The 11,025-nt window shown below is 52.5% G+C and overlaps 1 protein-coding gene across 1 annotated transcript in view; it reads left to right on the top strand.

Moving 5' to 3' along the window:
* Nucleotides 1-2,260: 2,260 nt before the first annotated feature.
* Nucleotides 2,261-11,025, top strand: part of DKK2 (dickkopf WNT signaling pathway inhibitor 2) — a gene marked incomplete at both ends in the record, with an annotated part of 85,454 nt that continues 76,689 nt past the window's right edge. The window contains one exon of the mRNA XM_084252175.1: nucleotides 2,261-2,482. Within this exon, the coding sequence (XP_084108301.1) occupies nucleotides 2,261-2,482 (222 nt within the window). The remainder of the gene's footprint in view (nucleotides 2,483-11,025) is intronic.

Genomic DNA, 11,025 nt, shown 5'->3' with positions numbered 1-11,025 from the left:
CAGGCTCTTTCTCGTCTGCCCACATGGCTCTAAGATGCTCTTTAATGTACCAGGTTCAATATGTAAATTGTTAAGCTAGGAGCAAATTCTTACCATTTTCCCCTTTTCTGATTGGCAAATCAAAGTAAAGGCACAAGCTGCCCCTTCTGTAAAGTGTGGCACCGAACCCCAAGTTCCTAAGTAAGAAGGGCGCGTCTGCTTGCCTTCCACAAGTGCCTGGGATGCCGGAATGTTTTGTTTGTCCCCCCACAGCCACTCCCGGGCAGATTTTTAAAAGGCAAAAAAAAATTTTTTTTAAATCTCTTCCTTAGGCAAAGCATGCCAGAGGGTTCCTAAGTTTTCATCTCCCATTGCTCGTGTATTAAAGGCAAACAGAAGAACAGAACACTTTCAGGAAAATGAAAAATTTCATAGCAGACAGACTCACAGATGCGACAGAGAAGTACGCAGGGCTGGAGTCGCCTGGGAGCAGCTCGCTGTGCGGTCCCTCTAGTACCCAGCCCTTCGGAGGGAAAAGAGCCGTGTCACTCCTGTCCTTAGCCACGGCCTGGACGGTCCACCCAGATGGGTACAGGGGGTGCCAGCTCAGGTGTGGAAGCTGAGGAGGCCGGGTGCAGAGGTGCTCCTGGAGCTGTGCCACGCCGCAGGGACATGGTGGTAGTGCGAGTCCTGGCCTGAGGGGAGGGGGGTGAAATGCAACTACTGCTCAACCCCGCAATCCCCCACCCCCACCCCCACCCCGGCTTTGGAACCCTCTAAGCTGACAGGGCAAAGCTTTCCAAGCCCGGCGCCGGGGACAGCTGGTCTCCAGCAGTATGTCCCTGCTGCTCCAGCCACTGCCGCTGGCGCCCCCAAGCGCCCCGCGCCCGCGTGCCCAAGTCGCCGGCTCTCCCAGCCCCTTCAGACCTTCCAGCAGCGAGCCCGCCAGGGGAGCGGCAGGGCTCCCAGGAGAGACCCCGGGAGTGGCCGAGGCTAGGCGCCGGCGCCTGCGAAGGCAGCACCTCAGAGACCGCCCGCCCAGCACTCGCAGCTGGGGCTGCTCCGCAGAGAGGCGGCTCCCCGGCCGCGGAGCGCAACTTTCAGAGGCGCCCGGGCGCCGCGCGCTCCCGCCGCAGACGCGGAGACTGCTCCCCGCTGCCTCTGGCCCGAGGGGCGGCGGGGGGACTGGAGGTCACCTGGGAGGGAGGACAGGAGGAGGACACCTTTCCCGCTCCTGGCCCTCTCCTCCCGCCGCGCCGTGCCGTCCAGGCAGTGGCCCAGCGAGCGCACCCCGCCCGCCCGCCCTGTTACAGCCCCGGCGCGCGCTTCTCTGAAGCCCCGGGGCTCCCCAGGCTGCCGCAGTCGGGGCTGGGGCTGGGTGCAGGGACCCAGGAAGGGATGCTGGGGTCCCGCGGCAGTGCACCCCCTCCCCACCCACCCCCTCCCCGCTACTTCCACATGTGCCCGCGATCTGTTCCCACAGTTCCGTCCCGCGCCGGAGCGGGCTGGGGAGCGGGGAGCCCGCGCCCTCCTCTGGGGTGAATCCCACTTCCTCGGCGTGGGGAGGCGGGAGGGGCAGGAGAGGAGGGCGAGCGGGAGGGGGCTCCCCAGAACGGGGAAGGAGACGAGGGGGCGGGAACGCGGGGGACGTTTTCACTCTTTGTCACTCTTGAATTGGGGGCGGAGGGAAAAAACCCACTTGGAGGCTATAAAAAGCCAAGGGGCGGAGGTGAAGCCAGACGAGGAGGGACCCGGGCGCCCAGACGCCCAGGGCATCGCTGCCAGCCGAGCGGTGCCCGCGGCCCTGCGCCAGGGCTTCCAGGGCGGCGCGGACCCTCGGCCGGGCGGGGGGCGCCCCGAGCGCGCCTCGGGCTCTCGCGGGGGCTGTGCCCGGCGAGGTGGAGACACGGAGGGCGGAGAAGGAAGGAGAAAAGCAGCCGCCGCCGAGGACGGGACGAGCGCGGCCGCCTGGTCGGCGCGGCGGGACCGCGGGCGCGGAGGTGCGGAGCGCGGGAGGCGCGGCCGGCGGGGCCGGCTCTTCTGGCCGCGGTCACGCCTCCTCGAGCCCGGCCTCTGATTGCTTCCAGCCGCTGCGACTTCCTGCCCCGGAGAAGCGGGGCTGCTGCCGGCGCTCGCTGCGGTCTGAGGCTTGAGCCGGAATCCTCAGGGTGCCGGGCCGGGGCCACAGCCGCGAGCCCCCGCATCCTCAGCGAGAGGCCCCCGTTGGGGTCCTCCCCGCCCTCCAGCAGCACCTCTCCGGGCTGCGCAGACCGCGCGGGAGATGGCTGCGGGGATGCGGAGCAAGGACTCTTCCCGCTGTCTGCTGCTCCTGGCCGCGGTGCTGATGGTGGAGAGCTCCCAGCTCGGCAGCTCGCGGGCCAAGCTCAACTCCATCAAGTCCTCCCTGGGCGGCGAGACGCCTGCCCAGGCCACCAATCGATCTGCGGGCATATACCAAGGACTGGCTTTCAGCGGCAGTAAGAAGGGCAAAAACCTGGGGCAGGTAGGAAAACACCCCCAAACACTCGCCAGCCCGGAGAGGTAGGGCCCAGCGCGCTTCTCTTGCGCAAGTGCTTGTCTGATTTGCGCTCCTCCACCTTCCCTGCTCCTCAGGTGTGGGGCAGGTGTGGGGCAGGGCGGCTGGGCGGGCGGCCACCCTGGGGGTGGGGAGGTGATGAGTGGATGCTAGTCAGGGAGGGGGCCAGGGTTTTATTCCTGCGGCTGGACCGGTGGGGGAAAGTGACAGTCTCCGCATTTTGCCAAGGCGTCGGGTTGATGATGTAAATGGCTAACACCTAACAGCTGCGGTGTGCCAGGCACTGTTGCAAGCGCTTCACATTTATGTAAACCTCACGACCCAAAGAGCGCCGCCCTGTTCCCCTCATTTTGCAAGCAGAGAAATTGAGGCATTTGCACAAAGCACACATCGGGGGCGGGGGTAGAGCAGGACTCTAGTCTGGACGGTTTGGGTCCGGGTCTGGGGCTGCAGAATTATCTCTCACCACCTGGCAGAGAAGTTCTTCCCCTTCAGGTTCTCCTCTGCTCATCACTTCCTTCAGGAAAGGAAGGTCAGTCAGAAAGCGCCACAGATGCTCCCTTCCCGTGCCTGTAGAACTGTCAGGACATCACCCAGGAGGAAGCAAAGTGAGGAAATGACAGTGTCTCTGTGCCCGCCTCTTAGCAAAAGGGGCACTGGAGGCAGATTGGGAGAGGGAATGTTTTGTGCCAGTTACCCTTTCTCTGTCACAAAAACTCACATTCCCTCGCAAACGGCCACACAGACGCGCTCAGGGAGGGAGCGCAGGCACCGCTCCACTGTGGCTAGTGCACGGTGGCCAGGAGAGGGGGCCCTGTGGGCACCGGCAACCACCACAGCTCCCCCTTCTGATCCCTTGAAGGAAGCCAAGTCAAAGCCGGTTTGCCACCCTACACACTGGAGCTCAGGGCACAGGGGTGGCCCTGGGAGGCAGGTCGCCATCCCTCAGGCCTCGGGTTCCTGTTCCTCCGGAGGAGCCCAGCCGAGACCTCTGCGCCCCGCTCTCGGAGCCCTTGCAGGCCGAACGGGAAAGGCTGACAGTGCTGCCAGCCTCCTGGCCCACTTGGCCCCCTGCTGCCCTCTCACGGGGAGACTTCTGCTACTGACACTGCTTCCCGGGCTGTGAGATGTCAGCTATTCCAACTAAGCTCTCGACAGTGCAAGTGGGCAGCATTGTCTCCACACTCATAGTGCACACACACCTAGCCGCTGCGCATACCACACGTGCACACACGCCACACCTGCACGGCCGCGCTCACCCCCTTCCTCTCTCCTGGGAAATAGCCTGGCACTCCCAGTAGAACAGGCTTAACGTTGTCTTTCGGAAATCCCCCAGGAGCGGGGCAAGCCAGACCATCAGGGTTTGCTCTGATACTTCTCATTCAAGTTTCGCCTTCTCCCTTGTTGGGGAGAGCGCGGGGTTCTGTTCCGCCCTGGACAGAGGGATGGACTGGACCATCTTTCGAGGCTCCTTTTGATTCTAGTCTACGCGTTTCTGTAAAGGGTTTCCTGTTTCTGTCACGACTGGGTCAAAACATCCAAAGTCCCTGAAGTCATCGGTCTGCCAGGACCGGCCCGAGGGGCACACTTGGCACTGACTTAGCCTTTGTGGTTGATGGTGTGTCTGTGCAGGTGGACATACACAAAGCGTGGGTTTACTTTCCTCTCCAAGTACCTGTTCTTAAAGAGGTTACAGCTGTTGGCTTGCCTTCACATTGGAAATGCATTTTACGTAGCATTTACACAGAGTTGAATTTCCTTATTTTGAGTTGAATTTCTTGTGAGCTCTCACTAATTTAATTACCCTGCGGAATTATATATCCTTCTATCGACTTAACCGTAATACCAGATACTTAAAATCTGAGGATGGGTTAGCACGAGACTTTTAACAGTTCCTCAGAGCTAACGTTGCGGTAAAATACAACACGGAGTGGAGTCACGGGAGTCACTGGCAAGGGGGAGATTGTCTTCTGCATATTCTGGCTTCTCACTTGGCTAGCGGGGGAGCTCAAATGTGTGCTGTTATAAAGAGAAATCTCTCTCTTCTTTGAAATAGGAAGAATTCTTTAAATGTTTATGGGTTTCTTTATCTTTATTCCACTATTTGAGTGGTTACCAAAAATTCTTGGTTCTCTTTTCAATAATGGGATGGAAATTAGAAAGGCTATTCGAAAGAAAAGAGGTCACTTCCTTTTGTAGAGAAAACTCTGGAATTGAAATGTGGCAGAACTGAATTTTTAACCATCATACTAGAAAAATAGGGATGATTGAGAAGACTGGAAAGGGTGTCCACTGGTCACCCCGACCCACATGCGATGTCGCCCTGAAGCCCAGCCCACCGTCGCTCCCCTTCCCCGTCCTTCATTCCTCTTGAAACAGGCTCCTTCGGCGACAGAGGGACACGAAACCACGGGATGCAATTTCAAGTATCTATATTAGAGATGGGTTTTTTCCTTAAGTGAAAGTTTAGTAATTCCTTATTTTCCTTATTTACTTTCAAGCTAGAAAATTTTAAATGTCACAGCCATTGCAAAAAAATCACTGCAGAAAAAGAATCATGCACTAATCTGAATCTACCACAGTGAAAATGGGACAAAGTAGGCCCAAAGCTTTCTTGATCTGCCTCATTTGCTGATTTCATTTCTTATGGGGGGGACAAAAAGATTCTTATATACGGGAATTCTACTTCACTGTAGACAAAGTGGGTTATTTGAATTTCAGGGAAGATTTAGAGCCGCAGAGAGAAGAGTGGTCTCAGAGGTGTCACAATCTCCATTTTTCAGCTTGCTTTTGACAACATGGTTTGGGTTAATGATAGAAACTGACTGAGAAAGTTGAACGCGGTAGTGTTCAGGGGCGATAGTGATTTTGTTCAGTTCACATTAATGTTTCCCTCTTAATTAGCATTTGCAGCTATTGCCAGTGGGCCCGAAATAGCATGTGTGTGTGTTCTAATGCACAGAGAAAAATTAAGTCGCAGACTCATTAACATATTTTTCCAATATACATGTTTTTAGTATTTTAAAGACGGTATTCTAGACATAAATTTTCTAAATCAGAATTAATTGTAAACGAAGCCTACAATATCACGTCCATAGATATATTCCAAGTAAGTGAACTGTTACTTGAATTCACCTCTGGAATTCGAAATAATGACTTTCATGAGCCACCTGAAAAAAACAGATTTTAAAAAAACCAAGCTATGTATAAACTCAATATCCATGTCTGCAATTTACACTTGTGTATGTGTGTGTGTGAATGAAGATCCTTTCGGCTTGTTTCTTCAATGGCTTTTCTTATTCTTTGCTCCTTGCTTTCTCTTTGTGAGATAAACAGATGAATTTGAATGCATTGCTGGAGGATTCTGAAATATTTCTGTAAGTTATAAGGACAACAGCAGGTAAACTTCCTGGTGTGTGTCTCTAAAAAGAAGCTGAAAGTTGTTTCACGTAAATTCTGATTTCATGAGTTTTTTTTTTTTTTTTTTTTTTGTAAATATTTATTTTTTTATAGAAGAACTGGGGTGTAGGCCAGAGGTGTGGGAGGGTGAGAGAATACACCGGAGAAAGAGCAGGGAACAGAACAGGCAGACGGACCACAAACACTGCTGAGGGGAGCATCGGGCGAGTCAGGAGAGGTCTGCCGCGCGATGTGGGTATCTCCCTGGCAGGCTGGGAATCGAACCCGCGGTGCAGAGGCTGCGGACAGCTTCACAGCACTGCGCTCAACCTGTTGCACCACCGGGGAGGCCCCAGATTTCATGCTTTTCTGAGAAAACTTGGACACTTTAAGGACAGTGGCTTGGATGTTGTGATACTGTGAAGAAGGAATGCTTGGCATAGGTGGAAGCGGAAGCTGAGGCAGTCAGTTAACTGCTTTTTCTGTAATAAACATGGGTCTCTGTCTGTACACACAGACTTGTGCGAGCGCTCCTGGAATCAACTAGAAACCCAGTTTCCTGGATGCTATCGCCCCACTTTCTGAGATGATTCCTGACCTTTTTTGATGCCCTCCGGCTTTCCCCGGTTGGGGAGCACGTCCCTGCCATTTCCTCTGGACAGCAGCTGTCAGCACACATCACTGGGAGAGCGAGTCATTTTTAAAACTGAGAGTTCCAAAATACAAAGGTTTAGAAACAGTTGACACAAAGGTTCCTTCTTTTTCACTGTGAATAACGGAGAATTTGTAGTTGATCTGAGTGGAAGGTCACCTGGGGAATAGTAAGAAAAGTGTTGTCATGATAATCTGAGGATGAGCCTCCATCATGTTGATTCTGTGCAAGAGGAGCGTGAGCAAGGACAGGTTACACCTAAACTCGCTCCAGCTGTGGCTCTGACCCTACGTAGCCTCGTCTGTAGCATTCCCCTCCCATACAAACTCCTTCCCAGGACGTTTCAAATGTTAGCGTTTAAAGTGGATAAAGCAGAGTGAGTGGAGGGTAAGTGGGCTGTTCCGTCAAGGGGGAGTGAGTGCAGTGGCGGCCGCTGCTTTCCCGGCACAGTCGTCCCACGTGTGCCCGAGGACGGTGTGTTCGTGACACGGGACTGCCGTGACGGTCAGCGTATTGGCCATTTTACACCCATCTCTCTGGCCGCTCACGCTTTGGCTTGATAGAACATCAGAATTAGAATCTTACTTCTGTCTGGTTCCCTGGCGACCCTTTAAAGTCATTTTACTTGATTAGACCTGTGGTCATTTTCAGTCATTTATAAAAAGCAGATAAAGCTGCTCCTAATTATTTCTTTGATCACTGAAAAGATCTCTGCAGTATGTGTCTGTGTGTGCCTTCTACTGAGTCATTTATTAAAAAAAAAAAAATCTGAAACAGTGCCCAAAAGGACACACAATTAATAACAATAGATTGTTACATTATGTGGGGCTGCTTTAAGACTGCAGAGGAAGACTCGATATGAAATGTGGAGAGACAACGGGCATTACTAGTCAAGGGAAGAAAAAGTTAACTTTCCTTACCGGTTCAGTCTTGCTGGGCCTAGAGAACAAAGACATATTTTTCTCTAACTTTGAGGTTTCTTTAAGACAAAAATAAGCCATTCTCCCAAATAAAGACAGCTGATAACTGATGTCTGGGAGGCTTGGGGGTTTTTTGGTTTGGTTTGGTTTGTTTTGATGAGAGCATCTGTCCATAGAAAGGCCACCATCTAAATGTTTTACCAAGTGCCTTCCCAGAGAGTCTCTATGCTAACAGTTTTGGGTCCTTTCCCTTTTTTTTGGGTGCAAGTCCAGGTGGGAAGCCACAAATTACATTACACCAGCATCTGGTCGTTTGTCCTAAGGAGAGCTCAGCCCACACGTCTTCGTTTTTGTGATGGTAAAATGAATCCGAAACCTGAAAGGCAGAGGCGTTTCCACATCCTATCTAAATTGTTGTATTTGAACTCATTAATTAGTTTACGTAACATTTAAAAAGAAGATCGTTATTCCTAATACAGATTCTATAAGCATTGAACTTATATGGACAGATTATATTGTGGGATTTTAATACGAGTTTAGATCTATTTGTGTATTCCAAATTATAAATGTAGAAATAAAATCAAGAGCACAAAAGTATTAAATTGAAAGTTAATTATTTCTCTTCCATAGTCAAATAAAAAGGATGACTATATATCACAGGTACTTTTACTTGTATTGCTTAAATACATACAGCCTAATTACATAGGTTGACTCAATTTCTGTTATAATTTGGTATACAGAATAGCTTCAATGTAAATAGTTTGTAATTACACATTTTAACTGTCTCACACTAACATGAAGGAATTATGAGGATCAGAAAACCAAAATGGCAAATCACCATAAAGCACCACAATTGGGGGGGGGGGGGATTTCTGAAAGTGGTGAATCCATCCAAACAGTTCCCATGAGAAATCAGCTCTCCATCTGAGGCATTTTCGTAGGGCCGAGGAGTGGTCTTTCTTCTGGAACAGAAAGAAGTGAGGATGGTCAGACGCTGTTTCCTTGACCTGCCTGCAGGCAGCTGCAGCAGAGGGACTGGGCGTGCGGGTGCCCTGGGCCAGACTGCGCCACGTGCTTCCTCCGCTTGAAGGAAATCTTCTGACCCTCTTGGCAGCCCTCTGAAGCAGGTCTCATCATCACCCTAATTTGTACAAGTGGTGATGTCTCTTATAAAAGCTAAGACCATAACTTGCCTGAGACAGAGAGGTTAAGCAGTTTGTACAGAGTCACACAGCAGCAGGAATTGGAGAGCGCAGCAGACACATCCAAGCCAGGGGAGGCGGGAGTCTGCCTGCTCACTGCAGGATGCGGAGGTGGGTGCGGACTGAGGAGGGGCCAGGGGATGTTCTTTGACTCTTCCCTCATGTTCTCTGATGTCGTCAGTTACTCTAGGCCCTGAACACAACACAACCTGCCCTCCTGCTCCTGCCACCTGCACCTCTGAGCCACCCGAAGTATGCAAGGAAGTCATGGACGCAAATAGTCTTGTTATCATCTCTGGCTCAGCACACCTTCCTGCCAGGCGTGCTGTGTGGGTATCGAGGAAAATGCACACACGCGCGCACACCCTTTCCTTCCCATTAGATTACAGTGTTGTCCACCTAAAAGGGATGTGTGCTCTTGGGTGAATCCTGTTCATGCTCCTCTTCCCCTGGCACCCTGCCAGCCTGGCCCCGTCTCTCTGCATCTGAGGGCCACCAGTGTCTACTGATGGAAGCGGGAGACAGAGGCCCTCCCTCCTGGGGCCTTGCCACGCCGTCTGTATGGAGGTTGGGCTGGTGGTGTGGGGAAGTATGTGTGAGTGTACAGCAGCTCTCGCTCTTGCTTGTTCTGTGCTCCAGGCCCCTTCTGCCTCTCAGGGACCAGATGACCTGGAGCAGCAGCTGAAAGGTCCTAGATCCCTGCTTGCCACGGAAGCGATTGTCTTTGGAACACTTAAAATCTTGGTTGTTTTGCTTCTTTTGATCTGTAAACTGGGATAAGTGTATTGACAACAGCCCAAATAGTCCTCATGCTCACCTTTCTGGGCGACAGGGAAGCACATCAGACGGCAGGTAGGCAGCAGCCGGGTCCCACATGAGAAGCAAGGTCAGTGCCCCTGCACATACTCGAAGCCGCCGCTGAGTCTCCCTGCCACCTTGGGCCCTGTAGTAAATGGGCATGGAGGGGCTGAGGGAAACGAGTGACCCCAGCTACAGCAAGGCCAGAAACCGCAAACCAAAACCAGCCGTGTAAAATGAGCACACGCAGACGCGCTGTCACTTCTCTTGAAATGGATGTTAGCATCGAGGGACCACAGGTCATTGCCATCCTGCCGAAACAGCATGAAATTGAGCAATGGGTGAGGTTGCGCAGAGGAGGGGTGCCCCGACATTGACAGCGCCGGGAGTGGCGTCCTAACAGCCATGGCAACATCAGCTGTTTAACCGCAGGAACCAAAATCACCGGGCACGTGCCCGGCTGCTGTCAGCCGCGTTAACTTGATATTCTGCAAAGTGAGAGAGCCCCGTGGAAGCAGGCTGGCAGCGGCATGGGGCTGGCTCTGACAGGCAGCTGTCCCCTGGGAGGATCAGAAATCAGGGCTCGCCTGCCCCCTTCCTGAAACACACTCACACACATCTCCATGTCGAGAATGAAATCTTTTCATGTCTGACTTTGCGCGTCAGGGTTCAGGCGGCTGAGGCCGCGCTTGCTCCGGCTGTCGGCCGAGCAGCCGTTGAAGCTCAGGCCTGGCATTGAGGCTGACGGCCGGGCTGCTTGTGCCCATCGCGTCCCCCTTGAAAGGAAACGTTCATCCTGCTCAGGACAGGCACCGCTCGCGTCTCTTCAGCCCTGCTGACCTGAATGCTCGTGGTCGAAAGGGCCTCCAGTTTCTCCCTGTGGGACGCTCGCTTATTGCTCAAGCAGCAGCCGTCCGATTAGAATGTGTGAGTGTCTGTTGGGTACGCTCACAACACATTGCCTTTTAGGCTGTGTCCCCAGCCGGTTTAAACAATAGGGAATTGTTTGTATAATGTGAGCTAGGTACTAAAAAGTAAAGTTGCTTTGCTCTTTTAGAAATGAGCATTTGTTGATCTTTCCTGTGGAAAGTCACCTTAGCATTTTCTTTCAATTGGAAAGAGTCTTAAATGTTTGAATATTTAATAACTGATTAAATATTCCATTTAATAACTGACGGATGTGGTTATCCTTCCAGATGTGGAGCTTTAGAGAGAACCAAGAGAAACTTTCTCGTGTAAGTTTCAGGAACGTGTAGGGCAGATTGAGGCCGAGTCAGAGCTGGAGAAGGAGCATCCATGGGGTTCACTGCATTTCATCTGTTCGTTTCACACAGGACCTCTGCAATACCGCAGAGTGCTTTGGGGGGTAGGAGGACTTCCACCCGAGTTGAGCCTCTGCTTGTGCCAGAAACCACCAGTTTCTGTCAAATCTCTAATAGTGGTGCACCCTAAACAAATTCAGTTGATGACAAAGCTGGTGGGAAAGACAGACAAACAAATTCGTATAGGAAGGTGCTGGAGAGACACGGAATAGAGAGC

Source organism: Talpa europaea (genome assembly GCF_964194135.1).
Source record: "Talpa europaea genome assembly, chromosome: 13".
NCBI classification, from domain to species: Eukaryota; Metazoa; Chordata; class Mammalia; order Eulipotyphla; family Talpidae; genus Talpa; species Talpa europaea.
The sequence above is the reverse complement of the archived record's forward strand: the minus strand, read 5'-3'. Positions and strand labels throughout refer to the sequence as shown.